We start from the raw sequence: 20,957 nt of genomic DNA on the forward strand, positions 1-20,957 counted from the left end.
ACAGCCTGCTCTTGAGGGAAGCTCCATCCTGGCAGCTTGTCCCTTGCCAGGCTTGTCCCATGACATGGCAGGCACTGTGCTCCTTACGCCTGGTTATGGCCCATCCTACAGAGGAGAGGTTTCCCTTAGGGGTGCTGTGCCCCAGGAGGCTGGGCCTGACCAAACGTGCACTGGCTGGGAACTGAATGTGCTGCAAGGTGTACCAGGGCCTCGTGTGACAAAGGAAAGCAAAATCAGGGTTAACATTGCAGCAAAAATGTGCAGGCCTGCATAGCAGCAGGGCAGAGCCTGTCTTGCCCATTGCCCTGGGAGCAGAAGTGTGCCCAGCTCACAGCTCCATCTCCTGCAGGTGCAGCAGTCAAGGGCAGCGTGTCCCATCTCTCCTTTGCACCCTGCTGGCCCTGGTCAGCTCTGGGCAGGGAATGGACAGCAGGAGCTGACCTGCTCATTTTGGGTGCTTGCAGTGAACCATGCTCTTCCTGGTAGCTTAGTCCTGAGGGGCTGCAGGACTCTGGTCCCGAGGAGTAGGGCTGCTGCCTTTAATGTTACTGACAGGGCAGCTGGAGAGGGCTGGAGGATTCAGGCAGAACAAAAATGAGCGTGTTTGGCTTTGAAGGAGGACACCATAAGTGTTTTGCTTCTTAAATTTACTGAATTCCCTGTAGATGAATAATGGCAGAATGGACTTGCAGGCCAGCAAGAAGTGCTGGAGGTATTTTGCTGAGTGAAGGCCAAGTCCAGTGCACCCCAACATGCAGTGCTCACACCCCTCCTGGGGGTCACTTGGAGGGGCCACTTGCGCTGGTGACATCTCTTGAGGGTCAAGTGAAGGACACTGTTGATTCCTGCTCCCCTGACTCCTCTGAGCTTACCCTGTACCATGCTTTAGTTGGTGCCTCAGTTTACCTTCCATTAGGGCACTTTGCTCTTGGCTGCCTGTCTGGAGACCTTGTTTGTTACCCGCCATGGATGGCTCCATGGATCATCCCTACCTGTGGGAACTTGTGCTTTCATTGTTTCTGCTGTGCCTGAATCAGGCTTTGCAGGGTGCAACTAGTCTGAAGCAGAGAGCTCAGACTCCTCAGCATCTCTTGTGCACTGTGTCCTCATTCCAGTTCACAATACACGAAGATCACCTCTTCACTGGGCTTTGAAAAGATCAGGCAAGGACTGACTGGTGTGAGTCTTTCCCTTTTAGCACATCAGGGAGCTGCTCTTCTCCCAGGCCGAGCAGAAGGACCAGAGGAGGGGAAGGCACATTGCAGTAGCCACGCTGTGCTCCACAGCTGCTCAGCTGGTTGTCCCCTTGTATCAGGTGCCCTTGTGACTGACACAGCAGAGTGGCCAGTGCTGTTACACGCAGACAAGTGACAGCAACGGCCCTGTGCGAGGGGCAGTGAGAGCAGCAGCTCAGAGTGGCCACATCCTGCCATAATCTCATTTCCCTGCACCTGTGATTAGGGTTGCTCCCAGTATAGCACCAGGACATGGCACAAGGGCACGTTTTATTGGCCTCTTAATACCCAGCACTGGGGAAAGTGGTGAGGCTCCAGCTGCTGTTGGCAGCTCTTGCACGTAAACACGGCAGTGAAGGGAAAGGGAGGGAATTTCTGGAAAGGAATACTGCTCCCCGCTGAGCTTTCCCACTCCTGTCATTGCTTGTCCCTGCTGCCAGGGCCAGCTGTTGGGGATGGGATCAAAGCCTTGAATTTTGGACTCAGGCATCAAGGCAAGAGGGCTTTGCAGCTGTGCCAGCCTCCCATTTCCATCAGCTCAGGAGCAGGCGGGTGTGCTGGGAACGGGATGGGAGCAACATGAACCTGGCTCCCACCTCTGCAGCAGCTCAGGGCTGAGCTGTGTGTTGCTGAGAGGGCTTTGGAGGTCCGGGCTCCATTTTGCCTTTGCTCCGTGAAGCTGTGAGCTGTTCTTGGAGGGATGGAAGCTTTGTAAGCCAGCAGTGCCTGCCCTTGGAGGAGGAGGAGTCCTGTCCACACTGCCCAGTTGGCCTTCCTGCCACAGGTGCTTGTCTTGCCAGCATTCGACCTGGGGACAAGTGCTGGCATATGTGAGGGGACTGCTGGGAGCACAAGCAGGCAAAGACAAGAGGTGTTCTTCTGTCTTAACTCTGTACTTAAATGGGCGTGTGCATGTGAAAAGGAATTACTAGTTTTGAAGTAGATACATGCTTCATATAGCTCTGCACTGTCCATGGATGATAAAACAGGATTTGAAGAACTGCAGAAGCCTTTTCATTTTAATTTCATTTCTTTTCCACGCTGGTTCTGTCTGAGCATGACTGTCTGACAATAGAGCTACAGATTCATAGTTTCATAAGCATCAGGACCAGATGGACCCATTAGATCAGCCATTCTGCTTACCCATCCTACCTCATCCAGCTCCCTGCCAAGAGCTTTATAACTTCTGGTGTCAATTGTGCCACAGGCTCATTTTCCTAGAGAAGGGCCCTGTGGGCCAGCCATAGAGCGGCTTGGAGTGACTGGGAGACATTTCCCATACTGACAGCTTATCCAGATTTTTGGGATAATCCCTCCCACCGCTGACCTTTCCTTGTGTGAAGGTGTGTGCCTTACTTAACTGCAGCATTGGCACTCAAGGCCCAGAGTACCTGGGCAGGGTAAGCTCCTGTCCGTTTTGGGGCAGGTGATGGATGCACAGCTCTCTGTTCACTTTGCAGAATCAATGGTGGATTGATAATGACAGCTTTAGTCATTAATGAAGAGAATTCATAGCCTCTCCTGGTGAACTTGACAGCCCTTTGGAGGGAAGTGACTCTGAAACAGGCAGTGCAGAAGTAATAAGGGAGGCACAGAACTGGCAAGATGATTCTGCGATGTATGAAAAGGGACCTGCGTACCGTCTCACGCTCGCCATTGTGGTAGCACCTGCTGTGCTAGAGGCAGGTTTCAAGTGCACTGACTTCAAACAGCTTGCAAAGAAGCTTTGAAATGCGCTTTTAAGGCTGTTGTGCCTAGGAAAGCCCGTCTGGTAATTGATTTACCCTAGTTTAATGTTGCAGAGGATGAAGTAAGAGCTAACACCAGGATTCAGACTTGTCTAGGACAGAAAGACAAAGTGCTGAAGCTGCTTCTCTTACAGAAATCTCTTTCCGGGTGTGGATGTGTGGAGGGAGCCTGGAAATCATCCCCTGCAGCCGTGTTGGGCATGTCTTCCGGAAGAAACATCCGTACGTCTTTCCAGAGGGAAATGCCAATACATATATTAAGTAAGTGGTTTGTACTTGCTTTGTTTTTTCGTGAAACGGCCTTGTAGGGAGTGGGGGAGCAGAGAAGACAAGCAGGAAAGTTTGTTTGGACAACTTTGAAATATCCTTGGGCAGGAATTTCTTGAGCTGAAGAAAATGTAAGTCAATACAACTGTCCCATAGGATTTCTCCAGCATCGAGAATGTGACAGAAATAGGACATTTATATGGTAACTTTCATCAGCACAGAAATGGAGGGAGGGCCCCAGCACATCCCTGAGCGCTGGCTACCGGGACATAAAATGGTTTAGACCTTCAGGTCATCAGAACACATTTATAATGACCTGAAATCAGGCTGCCGGCAACGTCTGTCAGTAGCCAGTGACCTTGGCTGAGGGCTCAGTATGGCTCAGCTGAACCAGAAAATTTGGTTCCCAGTGCTTCTCTGGGAGTGGAGCCACACAGCTTGCTGGAGTGGGTGGCTCTGTCTCCAGGCTGGTGCTCTTTCCTGAGCAGAGGCAGCAGTGGGCTGCACCTGACTGGCATGGACACCAAAGGAACTGCCAGGGCATGCCAGCTGAAGGGGACTTCTCCTCACACACAGGAACATAGACTGAATCAGGTTCTGAAGGGCTGCCTGAAATGTGTTAAGATCCAGGAACCATCAGGCAAAGAAGGAGGAAATCCAGAAGTGGGAATAGGCATGGGAAAGGTGATGAGAGCAGCCAGTGAGGTCAGGAAGGATATCCTCCATTTTTAGAGTTTGAGGCTGAACGTTGTTGCTTAAATGAATGACAGAGAAAAGCACTGGGGGCACTTAGAGTAAATGCAGGGTTGTTTCTGAGCTAGCCTGCAGCTGTGAGTGCTTGCACACCAGGCTTGCCTTTTAGTGTGGGCTTCCCACTGTTAGAAAGAGCCTGCAGCATTTGTGAAGATCCAGAGTTACTGCTGGCCCAGGCTCTCTGCAGCTTCCTCAGCCTTGAGACAAGGAACAGGGGGAGTGCAAATTACACCTCTCATGAACACCTAATGTGTGATTTCCAGCCACACAGTGTGTGGAGCAGGAAGGGGATGGCAGTGATGGGCACAGGGCATTGCTGGCATCAAGGAGCAGAGCACAAATCTGAGAATCACTAGGAGGGCTCTTGCTTTCAGTAGTGAAGCCAGACTACTTCAGAGGGGTCTGGGATGTGGCAAGATCTCCACTGTCAGTCGCTGCGAACCTGAGTGAAAAGGTGGTGCCTGCATTGCATCACCTGCAGGAGGAGCAAGGGGAGCTCGAATGGGTACAGCTCTTCTGACTCCTTGTCAGGCACCGGCCTCTGGGGACTTAGGGGACGTCTGTGTCATGCCTGGATGTGAGCCTTGGCGTTTTTCCCCGTGTTTCTTGTAAACTCAAATGAGATCAGGAAGCCAAACAAAGGAACCCTGCACTTTGGGGAAGGTTAGGTACAGATGTAGACACTGATTTAATCATCTCTTGAGCAAGAGCACTTAGACTACTGCCCTAGAGAGAGAGGAAGAAGCCCATTAATCAGCAAGGAACTGAAAAGCAGTCTGGAGAAATGTACCTGTAGGCATCAGGAGCTGGGGTGTTATTAAGCTTAGGGTATCTGCCAGCCTTAATGTCATAGTGTATAAATTGAGAGGAGAAGCAGCTTCTGGATTGAAACAAAGGAAATATTTACAAATCTTTGGCACACTTTCCAGAGCTCCATCCCAGCCACTAAATAAAACCCCAGGCACTCCTGCCTTGGAGATGATGCTTAAGAGAAGATGCAGTTCTGAGTCTGGTGGATGCAAAGCATCCAGCTGAGTTTGAAAGGGTGAGTTCTTCACCCGAACTTTATTTGGCCGGATGTGTTTGGTCCCTGGGTACTGGCAACAAAGCACTACCTTCTCTAGTAGTGAGGGATGGGCTGGCTCAAAGCGGGCTTGGGTGAAGACCGAGCCGAGGGGGGGGAGGAGGGCAGGATGGACCAGTTGGTGCGTTTTGGGAAGTGTCACCTCGCAGGCCCCCTGGGTTTCACGCGCGTTCCGTTGCCTCCCTCAGGAACACCAAGCGCACGGCGGAGGTGTGGATGGACGAGTTCAAGCAGTACTACTACGCCGCCCGGCCCGCAGCCCAGGGCAGGCCTTTTGGAAAGTAAGGGTTCTTCCTCTGCTGCCTGTGCCCTGCCTGCACCCTGCCTGCTGCACTGGGTGCTCACGGTGACATCCCCTGCTGTGGAAACCCGCCTGCATTGTTTCTGTAGTAACAATTAAATGCTAATGGCAGGCACGTGCTACAGCGGTGAGGTGGATAAACAGCCAGTTTAAATGCTGTGCTGGTTTATTGCAGTGAATAAACCAAATCCAGGTGGGGGAAAACCCCCTCTGCCTGTGTCCTGCCCTTGGCACTACATACAACTACTTATCCCAAGGCGGAGTTTAGCAGAGAGAGTCCAGAGGTGTTGGTGGCAGCTGGCAGACAGGAAAATCATCAATTTTTTGACCTGCTGATGCTTTATTGGAAAGCCGCGAGTGCTTTGTGTGCAGCGAGTTTGCCATTCCTTCTGTGGATAGCCAGAAATGCCTCCCTGTCAGGAAAACTGTAAATATCTGTGTTGTATTTCTCATTTTCACATGCTCCTCTTTGCCTCTTTCCTTCAGACTCCAGGGGGTTCCGAATCCAAACCCAAATTCCTTGTGACCACTCTTCAATCTCCAGGATAAATAAGTTGAAGTCCTGGTGACTCCCCTGTTTTCAGTGAATGAATATATCCTCCTCCCGTCCATCAGCACAGAATGAACAGCTCTGTCCTGCTTAGTGTAGGAGGGTATGGAGAAGTTGACCTATGTGAAAAGGAGGTACTGGAGGCTTCTGACTACTCCATAAAAGCCAGCTCATAACAGCTTCAAGGGTAGAGGTTGGCCCAGGGAGGAGCTGGAGTTTCTAAAATGTCACTGTACATGATCCCTCAGTAGAAATTTTGTCCTGATTCATGAAAGAGAAAAGTATTTCACTGTGTGATTAAATTCTGCTGGCTTACAAGTACGTTTAGGTGCTCTTGCAAATCAAGGCCTCCTATAATCCTGTAAACCAAGAGTAACTTAGAATAGCAAGTAGCATATATTAATTTCCTGGTACGTTAATATATTCAGGTAAGGGTCATTGCATATACTAGCATACATTTTTTGCTAATCATTTTTAAATGACTGCTCTTCCATGAACCTTTTCAGCTCCAGACTCCTTGTTAAAATGACAATATGTCATCATGCTGTGTTACCAAGTGAGACCTCCAAAGAGACAGAGATCCAAACAATCGCTCAAGCTCACACAGAGAGAAACCAGAGCTGCTGATGCTCTTATGTTTGCTGGCTATGCATTTCTGTTGAGTTTCTCTCAGCCTCCCTTTTTGGTGTGTTGGGTCTCACCTTCATCATTTCCATTGTATCTCTGTGATACTTTCTTCCCACAGTGTCCAGAGCAGAGTGGAGCTGCGGAAGAAGTTGAAATGCCACAGCTTCAAGTGGTACCTGGAAAACGTTTATCCCGAACTTCGGTATGGATGTGCGATCTCCACCTGCCTCCAGCAGGCCAGTGGGATGCTCCATCCCTCCCTCCTGTCCCACAGAGCTTTCCTCTGCCCCAGAGACATAGGCACCCCCTCCCTCAGGCCTCACAGAAGGGCAGAGTGAATTTTTTGCTGGCTTTAAACACAGCTTGCTCACAGTGTGACATACTGCAGGGATTTGGAGATCCTTGGGAGTCCTTTCCAACTCTGGATATTCTGTGATGCCTGCTTCCTCTAAGCTCTTTGCTGCAGGGCTGGTGAGGGACAAAGCACCAGTTACTCCCATTTGCTCTCGGGGATTCATTAGGTATCCTCCTGCCTATGCTGTGGACCAGGCTGTATAGGGAAATAGAGATTTCCTCACAAAAGTATCCCAGGGCAGAAAATGCACCATAGCCTCTGCTGGGGTGTTTTGGTACTTAATGACTCTTGCTTCCTAAACAAGCACCTAATTTCCAGTCCTTTCACACTGTTCTGTGGCACTCAGGGCTTCTCTGTTGTGAAACCATTCACTCTAGGATTTTATGATTTGTATTCAGATGGCTCTGCCTTGCTTCTAGCCCAATGCTTTGCTAAACATTGTTGCTTTTGCACAGATATCTTTTAGTTACCAATTTACTCCAGAAACTATTGCATTCATTCCCCTGGTGCCTATCAGGAGCCATCCTCAGAAAGGATGGTAAAGTTCTAGAGATGCCTCCACGGACCTGCTGGTGCAATAGCTGAGTGCAGAATCACTGTGTGAAAATGATGATTTATAGCCATTTTCTTGCTTTTTTGCCATGGGTGGCATTGCACAGCAGCATTCACAGGCGGTGCCAGGGCTCTGTGACAGTTTGTTATAAAGTTCCCTTCTCCTGTAAGCTGAAGGCTGACCTTCAGCCTCCTCACAGCCTGCTCCTGGCTCTTCTGTTTGCCTTGTGCAGTTATTTATTTTTTCCTCTTATAAAGGTCAGCCATCCATCTCTGAGTGCTGCTTCTGCAGCGTCCCAGTCTGTGTGCTGCTCTCAGTGCTTCAGTATTGTAGTAGATCTTGCCACCCCTCATTTTCTGGACGTGAAATGATGCAACCTCACCCCACTGAGCCTCCCTGTGCACAGGGCAGTACGGATGTTGTTTTCATGCTCTTCCCACAGGATTCCCGAGGAATCGCTCTATCAGACTGGGATAATCAGGCAAAGGCAGAGCTGCCTGGAGTCACACAAGTCTGAAGACCAAGAGCTCCCCATCCTGAGCTTAAATCCTTGCAACAGCAGCAAGGGCAGTGTACCAAAGGCACAGGTAAGATGTGTATCCCTGTGATGCTGGATGGGAAGAAGCCATGGGGGCAGCTTCAAGATGATTTCTTAAGGTTGCTAAAGCTCCGTTGGAGGATTTACCCATTCTGCCAGTGTCTTCCCTTAGGCAGCATGTAGTTAAACCCTGGCAACTCCTGACCTTGGTGGAGGCCCTGGGCAGCAGCAGGGACTGGTGCAGGAGCCATGGGACAGCGTGTCCTGCTCCATGCGAGTCTGTGCTGAGCACTTCCCGCTGCCCAGGAACGCCACATGCTGCTCATCTGCACAGATCAAAGGCAAAGAGAATTACAACCTCCTCTCATCTCCTAGCCTTTTTTCTTCCAAAATACACTGAGTTGCAGTGGCATTTGTAACTTCATAGTCTGCATTCTCTCAGTGTTGGATTGTGCATTAAACTAGCAAGAATTCAATGAGGATGATCTCGGTTTTTTCAGTCTCATTGAGACGAGAAAGCGCTGTATGAGTTGATGTTCTCAAAAGCACAGCCTAGGAGATGTTAGAGCCAAGAGCAAGAACATGTGCCTTGCAGCAGAGTTTCTGGACCAAGACAGCTTCAGAAAAACCCACCTTTGCTTCAGGCTCCCTTTGTGATTTTGGGCATGTCAGTAAGTTCTGTGTTTCCATCTATAAAACAGGGAGGATAATAATCCCTTGCTTCTCCATGGTTGCCATGAATTAATTCAGTGGGAAATGGTGTGGTGTGCTTGCTTCCACTTGTACATCCTTAACCCTCATGGTACATATTCAAACCAGGTAGCTGTGCATATGAAAGGCCCAGCCTGGGGAGACTGCTTAAAATGTCCCTGATTTGTGTGTGCAAACAAAGCATGTCATTATGTGCATCTCTTTCCAAATGCAGTTGCATGTCTGTCTCTAGGCAGGAAATTAATATCTGTTTCACAGCATGGCAAAATCAACAATGACTACTTGAATATTAGTCAGTTCAGAAAATGTAGTTAATGTAATTGCAAGTGCCACATGGTAACACTTGGTAGGGTTTCACTGGTTTTCAGCTTCCAGAATTGTTTTTCTTTCTTCTGCTGCTACGTGGACTTTTCACACAAACAGCAAGCTGATGAGAGCAGGTCATCATGTTTTTCAGGGCTAGCTCTGCAGAAGAAAGGAAAAGTGTTCTAGCGACAATAGCAACTTCCAACGAATTGGCTGTTTTTAAAAAAAGACCTGGGAAAATCAGAATGAAAAATGCTGCTGCAAGTTAGTGTTTCAAAATGAAATGGTATTGGTCTTTCTGAAATACCAGTTTGATGTGGTATTTTAAAATGAGAAATGTCATGCCAACAAATTGGATTGTTTCATTCCCACCAAACACATTTTGTTTTGACATTTCTGTGCAGTAAATTTTTGGAATTTTTCACGCCACAAACTTTTCATCTTCCCGTTCTGATTCTGCAGCAGTTTGCAATAGGTCAACACTTCCCACTGGATGGCAACTCCATTTCTTGTGCACATCCAGCACTAACTCTGCAAGGGAACAGAAAAATGCACTACAAACAGATTGCAGAATGGCTGCACTCAGTACACAGCAAGAATAGAGGAAAGCCTTTCCTTTTTATCTTTCTCTGTTTTTAGGCTAGTTCTCTCTTACTTTTACCCATGAAGAATAGTTCAGATTAAAGCAGGGTATTTAAACTTCAATTGTGAATAGAAACTTATATTTTAATGACTCAGTTGCTACAAGACCACCTGAACTTGTGGATGACATGGGTGTTAGAACCACCAGGCTGTGTAGGACTGATTATGCAGCAGTCCTGAATGCTACTTGGTTTTGCATTTGATATACCAGAATAGAGCAATAATCTTCACTTTTAACATACTGCAGTCACGTCTTGTTTACCCTAAGCTTCATTATTTGAAAAATAGGCTTAGCTAAATCAAAGCTCTGCTTTCCTGGTATTCAATAAGTACCGTGGAAATATCCTGGCTGTCCAAATTCCTTATTATCACTATTATAGTAGCAGTAATTTGGTTGCTTTGATTGCCTTTCTGTAGCTGTCTCCCTGCTGGGCTGCGGCAGCCCTTTACCAACATTACATGCATGAAATCTTGGGACTGGGTGTGGGAAAATCTGAGCTACTGTGGTTTAAGGAGAGAGGCACAGGAGCTGTGAGGTGGCAATCAATTGCTCTTTATTTTAGGTTTTTGTACCTGTAGTGTAGGGGAAGGGTGCTGTGAGACCTCTGGCTACATCCATAGTTTGGGTAAATTGAGACAGGTGCTCTGCGGTGAAATCAGATTTACACCCTTAGGAGATCTCAAAAAACCTCCCTGGTGGTGTCTGGTGTTGGTCCTGAAGTACTGAAAGGGGCACTGAGGCACAAGAAGACCCCTCATCTTTGTGTAGGAGAGCTCTGTCCTCACATCCCGGGGATCCACTTGGCCCTTTCCTCTCCAGGTCTGGCAGTGGGCAGGGTGGGCTCTGTCCCCTGAGATGTCTCTCAGAGGGATCTTGAGGTGGTTGAGGACCCCGGGGTGGCTCACAGGGGGCTGCTGAGTTAGTGAGTGGCAGAGATGTTTCTGCAGTGCCCATCCCCAGGGCAGAGCAGGCTCTGCCTGTGCTCCTGCCCACTGGAACCTCGGCGCTCTATGCCTTGTTGCGTCTCATTTGCTAAATGAACAGATTGATTTAGTTTTTCATGAGAGAAATGCATCTGAGGGAAAATAATTGATCATAATTTTGTCCTCATCTATCTAATGAAGATGTGAGTAGTTGAGGCTTTTTTTGAAACCAAGTGTCAGTTGATATTAGTTCATAGAGTTCGGAAAAGGCATCTGACTCTGGGATTTATTTAAGTCATTAGCAGCTTCAGGAAACCTGACATACTTCAGATAAAAAATTTGAAGATGCTTTTACCTGGATATAACACACATGTAAGCAGTTGCTGCAAGAGGAATGTAAAGCTCAGGCATCTTTCAGACAGGCAAGGAAAAAGGGGAAAGGCTGCAGCATCCGTTTCCTGGGCCTGCGCCCCAAAATACCTGGGGTTTGCAGCTCAGTGGCTGCCACTGCATTTGAATGGCATGTCCTTGACTGTTCTTGTGAAGGAAATACAGTGTGATAATCTGCCTAGTATGGCTTTTATGCTCATCCCAGTTGGCTTGAGGTCTTCTGTGTGCTGACTAGATGTGCACTTTTTTTGGAGAGCATTTAGCATCTATCCAAACCCAAGTCCCTCCTGAGACATCTCAACCATAAACATTCTCTTCTGACCTTCTTCCCCTCAAAAGCCTTCTCTCTTCTCCTCCGTGGGCATGACCTGCCTCGGCTGTAGGCTGGCTGCAGCTGTGGGAGCCAGGCTGAGCGAGCAGAGCAGAGGGGCAGCAGTGTTATCTCTGCACCCAGGTGGTCCTGGGCACCTCACGTACTCTGCTTTCCCTCTCCTGAGATGTGTGGAAGTGCCAGTTGTATCCCAGGGTCTTTGGTGAGGGCAGCACTTCGGTGTCCTCAGGTGCCTTGGGAAGTCCTTCCCTGTGATTTTAAGAAGATAATCGGATAATTAGATCGTTGCACCTTCTTCAGAAACACTTTTCTCCAGCTGCTACCTCAGCTTTAGGGTACAGCTGACCTCTCGCTCGGCAGCGGAGGCCTCGCTGTCACGGAACGCTGGGCTCCCATGGGACTGCTCCTTCCCGGGCTGAGGGGCTGCTTCCTCCATCTGCCAGCCAGGCTATGCCAAGCCAAAGGTCACTTTTGAAAATAATTTCCTCAATTCACAATAATGCTGAGCAACAGTGACAGGTGCTGGCTCAGATGATGCTGAAGCCTTGAGAAGCAGTCACCAGCCTCAGATGAGGGGGTTAGTGTTACCTGAGGCTTTGGGGGAAGGGGGTTGCTGGTTGTGCTGTGCAGCTGGTAGCTCTCTTCTCCAAGTCCACCCTCTTCCTCCTGGCTCCACCACCACTCCTTCTTTGTCTTCGAAAAGGCAGGAAATCTTGATCTTTACCTCATGTATCTGTTTTTCTTTGGTTCTGGGGTCAGCTCTAAAGCCTGATGGTGTCTCCTCAGGCCAGTCTGCAGCCCTGAAGCCATGCTAGCTCCTTGCAGGGCTCCTTAGGAGTACCATGGGCTGCCTCATCCACCACAACCTCCATGATGCAAAGCTCTGCTGCTGTTAGTGCTGTGCTGGCCATGTCAGTGCCAGGGACTAGGAGATAAAGTAGTTCTCATGGGGAAAAAAAAAAAGGAAAGAAGAAACTCATACCCCAACTCAGACAAATAAGGGAAGAGAAGGGGTAAGATAAAAATTTGCCTGGCCATGGGTATGTATTTTAACTCAAATCCCTGCATGGATTCTGTGGTGTTCAACTGACTTCCCTCTCCTCCCCCCCAGATTTCTTCATTTTCTGAATAATTTTATTTGGCTTTCATCTAGGGCTGAAAGGGAAGAAGACATGATTAGAGCTGGATAAAATATTTTCAACAGGACTGGCTTCCATAAAAAGCCATTCTGCCGAGATAGATGAGCTGTGTGAAAATCTGTCAGCTGAGATAAAGACAGTGGAAGGACAGCCTGGGGGCAAGAGGGTGGGATCCAGTGTCAGCTGTGGAACTGACGTGCACATCTAGCTCTGGAGCCCTCACTTCTTGTGGTGAGAAACAGCTTAGGGAAAATGGTTACTGCCATCCTTCCTATCCCATGGTCCACTGCTGGGTGAGAGGATGGTCCTGCCTGGAGAGGAGGTGAATATTGTGGAGGCTTGAACATAGCCTGGTCTGGAAAAAAACCATGGAGAACCTGTGGGAGGAGCAGTCTTCCATGGGATAACCTCAGTGAAGGAAGAAGGTTAAGATGTCAAAACAAACAAACAAAAAAGTCCCATGGCCCAAGTTAGTTGGAGAATTCAACATACACACAAGTTACAGGATTAACTGGCTGCTGCTGAGGAGCCTTGTGGGCACAGCTTCAGCCCTGTCCTGAACTAAAATGACAAACAATTGGTTAAAAATGTAAAGCAGGTTTTCAAAGCATCTTGTAGCAGCGTGGGTGCCAAGAACAGATGTTGCAGCTTGCCCCGTAGGGTTTGGTTCTTCACAGATGCTGGACTAATTTGGCACCTGATTTCCCAGGCTGGTAGTTTACACAGCAGCTGACAGCATGCATGGTTGGGATGTCTGGAACGTGTTCACTGTAGGATCAGGTAAACCCTGCTCCATATGACAAAGAAAAGTAGTTGCCAGAAGGCCCTTTGGGTATGGATTTGGCTTTGAAAATGAATGCTTGTTATGTGCCCAGATCCTGGGCAGCTCTTGCTGAGAGGCCTGTGGGTAGGCTGTTCAGAAAGCCAGGTTTCATTTCCATGAGCTGGTGGGGAATAGTGGGCTAAGAAGCATAGAGTATGAGGATCACAGTGTGAAGTCCTTGTGGAGCTGGGTCTGCCATGGAAGAGCGTGTTTTCCCTTCCAGGTGGCTAAGAACCTGAATGAAAGTGGGATTTATATTCCCAGGAGTTAAATGCCTGTAGCTGCCTGTTTTGAAGTTGAGGAGAGGAGTTAGAGCTGCTGACGGTGACAAATACCAGAGGACTGGAAGCATTTCCCTGCTCTAATAACTCATGCTAATGCAACCCAAAACATCCACCATTCAAAGTCAGGGGAGCTGCAGGCATCCCAGCTCTGAGAGTGGGGCAGCCATTCTTCACATTCCCCTCCAGCACTCAGAAAGGGTTGAAGTCTCCCAGGAGCCCCATTTTTCCAGCCCCAGCCTTGCAGCCATATGTTTGAGCACTGCCTTTCCCTCTGCTGCCAACACCGCTGCTCACTTCACTTCTCACCGGGCTCTGACTCCTCAATGTCTGAGCTCTCAGCTGGTTTGCTTTCTCTTTGCACCTTTTCTTTCACAGCAGGTTCAGAGTTTTCATAGCCTCTATCCTGTCAACGCATCTGCCGTGGCTCCTGGGTGCTCTTGTGGGAAGCCTCTTGCTCCCTGGCCTTGCTGTCTGCAGCAGGGTTATTGCCCTCTGATAGTGAAACCAGCCTGCTGTTGGTCCTCCAGCCCTGCTCACCTGCCCTGCCACGGCTCAGAAACCTGCTTTCCATCTGCTCCCACTGCTGCTGCTCAGAGCCATTCACACAGCAGGAGTTGATCCTGCTTTGTACCCTGGCTGGGAGCCCTCAGAAAACCTTCCAGTCCCACTCTTTCTAATTTTAAAGTTGATGCTCACATAAAGTTACAAGCAAAACACTTGTTCCAGAAGTCCCTCTCCAGGGTTATGTGAAAGCATGGTTTGTGGTTTCCTATCAGCCAAACCAGCTCTTGTCTGCTTGTGCACACACATGGGTAACAGGGAGGCAGACATCCCTTGGCTGGGATCCTCTCAGGAGGTGCTCTTGGGTAATAAGAGCACAGGTAAGGATAGAAACTACTCAGCTGGAGTAAACTTCTGTGAAACACTCCTGGGCTAAGCAGTGTGTTTGTGCATCCACAGTGCTTTGTCCAGCACATTTGAAATCCTCATCAAACTATCAGCTACTCCTCTTTTTCTCCCAAAAACATTCAGTGGTGAAAAAGATGGTAATTCCAGAGATCTCCTGTTGTTTGGTAAGCATCACACAGGACAAGAGTCTCTGCTTGATGCCTTGAGGTGGCCTCCTAAAAACAGAGGCTAGACAAAAATAAGAGGATAGAAGTAGGTATTTATTTGAAGGGCCTTCAGAGGAAGGTACACCCTGGGAAGTCAAAAGGCTCCACCCAAGATGGACCCTGGGTCATGGGTTCTTCACACTTTTTATAAGTTTGGTTCATTTGCATATCAGGATTAATTCTCCAATTATAACTTCAGTTAATGAAGTCATTACCCCAAGTTTGCCCCCCCCCCCCCCGCCCCTCCCCTTCTCTAGGCTTTGGTTTACACATTTTGGGGCCTGGTGTCCTTGAAGAGCAAACCTAGAGAGGCTGTTCTGTCTAACTAGCATGAGAGAGCAGTAGTTAACAGGGCACACAAAACTTCAGAGTTACACACTAAGCAGTACAGGACTTGAAAAATATAAAAGTTAAAACCTAAGACATCAGCTCCTCCAAAGTTTATTTCTGAGAAGCTGATAAAGAGCCGGTGAACATGAAAAGCAGCAAAAGAAAAAACCTCCAAGGTGGACCAGTGGAACAGGAGTAACAGTGGTCATAGCAACCCAGAACAGCAAACCTTTGAAATTTGGTCCCACTGCCTTGATAGAAAGCAGAGCTTTACCCCTTTTTTTTGTGATACCTGGGAACAGAATCCCAGGAGTTGCAGGCATTTGCTAGGTATCACCTCTTTTCTCCCACTGCCAGCTGGAAAGCATCTCTGCTGCTCTTCCCTGAAAAAAGAGGATTGCACATTGTCTGGTTAGTAGTATTCCTGCCTCTCTTCTGCTTTTTTCCCATCCTTTTGTTCTCCAACCACAGCCCAGTTCTGGCTGTGAAATCTTTTGTCTCGTGAAACATGTTCTTCCAGCATCTTTTGTAGACATTTTCTTTGGTACCTGCAATCCTCCAATGACAGCTTCAATTTTGGGGAGGCTTGAAACATCCTAATGACCTCTCGTGGTGCCTGTTGAAGTCAGTGAGGTTTGTGCTTGATTTTGTAAGGGGCAGGATCCAAGCCAAAGTGTTTGTTTTCCAGGTAAAAGAATAGCAAGAATCAACACTGATCTTTCACCACCTTTCTTTTTCTTCCTCTGTGCAGGAATGGACGTACACATACAACCACCACGTCCGCCAGCAGCAGCTCTGTTTGTCTGTGTACACCCTCTTCCCTGGTTCCCAGGTGCTGCTGTCACCTTGTAAAGAAGGTGACAACAAGCAGGTGAGCCCCTTCACTGATCCCCCGTTTTCTTTGAAGTTCCCTTTCTTTCATCACAGTGTTAGTGCACATTATATGGCCTGTGCTCTGACTTCATTTGGGAAGCACAGTCATTTTGGGAGTATGGATTCTGGCCTGTTGAGCCCTTTGCCTCTTAAATGAGTGTGTTGATAAGGATGTCTATTAGTGAGGGTGGTGATCTGGATACTTCAATGCAGAAGTCAAACCCAAACTGGCAATTTAGTTCACATGGGCTGCCAGTAAGGCAGCAGATGCTAACATATCCCTGCAGTTAATCACTGAGCTGGCATTTGAACCAGTGACCTGGGGAAAAAGCTGTTAGTAATATATTATTTTCCTGAAGCCAGGCAGAGGCTGAGTTGAATGAGTGTGCTTCTGTTCGGAAAAATTCTCAGCGTGTGCTCTGCTTGGTGTGGGTTTGGGGACCTTGTACTTGCCAGCATCAGGCCACAAGGGCTTGGTGACAGCTGTCCTCTTGATGCTGGAACAGCACAGTAAAAGCATCGTGGGGAGGAAGCTTGTTCACCTCTTTCTCCTGCTGTGCGTGTCTCTCCTCAGCGCTGGGGCAAAGTTGGGTCACACATTGAGCACATAGCTTCACGCTTCTGCTTGGACACCGAGACCATCGGGGACACGAACGAGAGCATTAAAGAGCTCGTCATCAACCCCTGTGAGAGCACAGCCATGAGCCAGCGCTGGGACATGGTGATGTCTTGACCTGCTGGAGGATGTGCACGGCGGGGACGGGCACCGGGACGTGGCCACACGCGGCTGAGATGCACCGGACGGGGCTCAAATCCAAACCACTGGGCGTCCTTGTGTGCTGTGGGACAGGAGGAGAATCGTTCAAATAAAAATGGGACACAGCACTCCAGGTGGAACAGCAGATGTTAACTGCCAGACATGCAGCTGGTAGTGGCCTGGTGATGGTCAAGGAGAAGGGGATGGCAGAGAACCAAGCTTGAAATGTTTTAGAGGGATACTGGGGCTCCTGCAATGGGCTGTACAGAACTTCAGCGTGCACAGCATTGATTGATCTCCCTGAAAACGCAGGTAGAAGGGCCTTTAATACCTAAAGAAGACTTGGGCTGAGCAAAACAAGCATCCCAGTGGCTCTTGGGGGTTGAGGCGGGTGCACAAGGTGGGATGTGCCAAGGGCTGCTAAGAAGCATCGCCAGGGATCAAGTGGAAGACCCTGAATTACCTTTGCACTTTGCTGTGGATGTTTCTGTCTTCTGCCAGCAGCATGGGTGGAGCCGTGTTGCACATTGGAATTGGTACCTGATCCACATCCATGTTGTGTGTACAGAGGCAGAGCAGCATTTACAGCTGTGGCCAGGATCAGAACAGTGAGTGATGGGGGAATCCTGCTCTGTGCTAGCTGCACACAGTGCTTGTTGAATTTCCAAAGCCCAAGCAAACAGAGGATTCACTGTGTGAGATTAAAGGATATAAACTTCTGTCAAGCTGGGAGGAAAGGCAGGAACATGATTATTTCTCCTCTCTGAAGGCCATGGGTCACTGAAAGCTCCCCTAAAATTTCACTGTCTCTCACTGCTCTGCTTCAGATCTGGACTAAATCAAATTTTCACTTTTCTTCCATAAAAGTAATATTTTTGGTAATTGAAGGTAATTGTGTCATATTTCTGTCTCCCGATTTCCAAACTACAGATGAAGGGACTCCCATAAAATGCTGCTACTGAAGGTTTAATTTACAATTAAAATTAGAGACTGCTCCGAGAAGGGAAAAGGGATATTACCTGGGTTTGCTTCCCAGTTACCTTGTAGGCCACGATGTGAAGTACTGAAGAATAGGTTTGGGATTCCCCATTCACACCTGTGAGCAGGGAAGCCTGGGCCACAATGTACCTCTCTCTCAACGTCACTTAACATAGGCAGACCAGGCAGAAATGATTTATTCAGCTTTTGGAGATCAGTCGTTTCCCAGAGGTCATGTCAGGTGCTGTCACTGTGTGGGAGTGAGGTGACTGCCCAAGGAGACTAGGACAGACGCTCTCAGGAGGGATGTTAGGAATAGAAGACTGGAAGGTGCTTTTCCAGCCTTTCAGGGCAGCTGTCCCTTCAGCCACAGGTAACAGGCATCACCAAGAGCTGTGCACACAGCTCTCCTGTGGTAACAACTCTCAAAGAGAACTTCCACAGGACTATCAATGTGACTTGAAAAAAAAAACCAACATAGTTTCTGTCTCTGAAAATGCTAGGATTTAGCGAGAATCCTATCCATTGTTTCCTGTGCCACAGACTGCAGGTAAAATACCATAAGCTTTAAGCCTTCAAGTGCTCTCAGCATCCCTTCTTGAATAAATTGCTGGCTTTCAGGATTTTACTGCCTCAGTTTCTCCTCCCTCAGTGCTGGGAGAAAGTCATATGTTTAAATCTCTCCAGCTTTAGAAGCAGAACCAGTGTAGCTCTTTATGTACAAAGGGTCGCAGTGCAAAATGCTTTTCATGTGCTGCAGTGATTACCAACCTCATCAAGCTCCCTTGGTGCCAGCCTCAAGGGCTTCTGTTATGAAAGGGCTGGAGCAAGCTGTCATTTCGTGGTGGGAGGTGGCATTGTTTCCATGCCACCACTCGAGCAGGAAACAAAGGGGAGCACTTAAAATGGAATGGACCCATTTCACAAAGGAGGGCAGTGACCTTGGGCTTCTTTTTAATTGAACAGGGAAATATCACATCTACTTTTCACAACGGTGATGACAGGCAAGGGGTAGTTATTCCCTGTGTAGTGTTTACAAGGGAAAGCAGCTCCCAAGAGCTTGGAGCTTAACACGTTCACACCTGTACTGTGCCCACAGCCTGGGACTGCCCAGCAGCTGGCAATTCGATTGTGAAAATTCAAATTGCTAGACAACTCGGCGTGGGTTTTGAAGTTCAGCACCTGGCAGGTACACTCTGAGCAGGACCTCCGACCTATCTAGCTTTACTGTTTTCCACCAAAGCTGAAAACAAATCTCTGTTCTGCTGACAGCCAAAGCTCTCTAAACTGTTCTTTGCCTTAGCAGAAACAGCTACCTCACTACATATGTGTGTGTGTGCTTGGGCACATGGACCCATGGGACCTGCAGGGATGTGTTTTAGGAAGGAGTTGTTTGACCAGCTTTTCAGCTCTCTTGCCTTTTGGGAAACACAAATGCTACAGCAAACCCCTCCTGTTCCAAAACATGGGCTAAGTGATCACTGTGAACACGTCTGGGGACAATGGAAGGCAGGCAGTGGAGAGAGGGACATCAGGCATGGTGTCCCCTACCAGAGAGCAGCAACTAAGTTCAGCTAAGTCTCTTGCAGGCCCAACAGCCACCAAGTACCTCACAGACCTGGGGAACAGCAGCACTTACCAAACTGGTGATGGTGTCTCAAACAGCCATCAGCTGTAACCCTTAGGCTACAGCTTATTTCATGGTCCAGGAAATGAGATTATCCCTGTGGATCAGCCGTGTTTTCAGAGAAGCCTGAGAGTATCAGCCTGTGACTCCTGGGGAGCTTTATATAAAGCTGGTGATGGTCTGACAGTCTCCAGAGTTAGCCCCAATATGGCATTTAGCAAATCTGCTTAACACCCCTGCAGAGAGACCTCACATTGTGTCAGGGAAAAGGTTAACTGCTGCTGAAATCCAACTCGTACCTTCAGGTTTGTTTCATTTATTAAAATACACTGAAAACAGATGAACCCTTTTTGCTTTGTGTTTTTTCAATGCCTGGACAAATTATTATCATGCTGTGAACAGGGACAGGAGTGACTGATTGGGATCTAGATGGGCTCCCATGCCAATGCTTCCTAAGCCCCAATGCCATTTGGTAGTAATGCTATTTGGTAACATTTTACACTGACTTGAAAGAACAGAAGATAAAGTAGAAAATATGATTCTAATCCTGACTGTTGAGCTTTGTGACAGCCTTTATGAACTCTGGGTAAGTCACTTCTTGTGTCTTGGGAAAATTACATTCAGAGCAGGAAACTCAAGGCTAGAACTACGACTGGCTTTTAAAGAGCCAACTAAGGCTAGCCAAAAAAAAAAAATCCCCAGAACCCCAAAAAACACCATAAAAAAATCAAAAAACCATTTCCCCTCATGGAGGAGATCCGTATTCCAATGAGAACAAATCTGTCTGGTTTTAGCTGGGCTGGAGAAGTCTTGCACTCCTTATGTTGCTGCTTACGTGATTTCTAGGTGTCTCGTGCTCATCTTCTCCCTGTACCAGTGCAGTGCCATAAGGTAACAACACAAATCATCAGTGCACAGAACCTCAGGTTACAACATGGCAAAGTAGTGATTTGGTGGTACAGAGGTGGAAACTGAATTCAGAGATCTTTGATTATCCAGCGATGCAACAGCAAAATGGGGCTGGTGGATAAAGACTGGAGAACTTGGGGTGGTTCAAGACAAGCACAGCCTTGAGTGCTAATCCCTTCTGCTTCTGGGAGTGGTTTGGGATAGCTTGGGTCGTTTTCCTTCACTTACTAGACTGTCTTTATCTTGACTCACAGGTTTTTCTCACTTTTCCCTTTTGGATTCTTTCTCCCATCCTGTTGGGCAGGGAGGGAGGGAGGGAGTAGGGACTGAGCTGGCAGACAGGGTCGACCCCACTGCCCTAAGCAAACCAGGATCTGTGGTATAACAGGCTGGTGTTCCTTGTGGCTCAGGCTCTGATCACAGCTCTGCAGTAGGATCTGCACTGCTCACATTCCAGATCTTAAAAGCTTCAGTGAAAAGGTGGGGCTAACATGGTTTGTAGAACGGGTAAAGGAAGCAAAGTCAAGCAGGTTTCACACAAGCAGAAGAAGAAACTTCTGCTGCTCAATAATGTTCTGGCTAAATTAATTTTGAATGATCAGTCCAGCACCAGATTTAATGTGCAGCTACTTTAGATGGCTGGAGAGTTAAAGGAAGCCTTGTATGGGTGTCCAGCTTATGTTGAGACTTACGTGCTGAAAACCAGTGGCATTTTTCCAGATTTATGGATGTTTTCTCAGTGTCCACTGTTCTGTTTCTCACTGGAAGTGCCTTCAGAACCCTGTAAGAATAAAAACCTCTTGCAAG

At 48.1% G+C, this 20,957-nt stretch overlaps 1 protein-coding gene across 2 annotated transcripts in view; it reads left to right on the forward strand.

Annotated features, from left to right (window-relative positions):
• GALNT14 (polypeptide N-acetylgalactosaminyltransferase 14) overlaps positions 1–19,585 on the forward strand; it is a 94,072-nt gene extending 74,487 nt beyond the window's left edge. Inside the window, exons 10-15 of one of the 2 annotated variants that reach the window (XM_082277003.1) lie at positions 3,118–3,244; positions 5,276–5,368; positions 6,684–6,767; positions 7,916–8,060; positions 15,758–15,877; positions 16,454–19,585. In XM_082277003.1, the coding sequence (XP_082133129.1) occupies positions 3,118–3,244; positions 5,276–5,368; positions 6,684–6,767; positions 7,916–8,060; positions 15,758–15,877; positions 16,454–16,612 (728 nt within the window). In that variant the 3' untranslated portion in view covers positions 16,613–19,585. Of the gene's footprint in view, positions 1–3,117; positions 3,245–5,275; positions 5,369–6,683; positions 6,768–7,915; positions 8,061–15,363; positions 15,418–15,526; positions 15,604–15,757; positions 15,878–16,453 lie in introns of those variants that run through there. The other variant, XM_082277004.1, reaches the window with a different exon arrangement.
• Positions 19,586–20,957: the final 1,372 nt, after the last annotated feature.

This window comes from Coloeus monedula (genome assembly GCF_965178545.1).
Source record: "Coloeus monedula genome assembly, chromosome: 2".
NCBI lineage: Eukaryota > Metazoa > Chordata > Aves > Passeriformes > Corvidae > Coloeus > Coloeus monedula.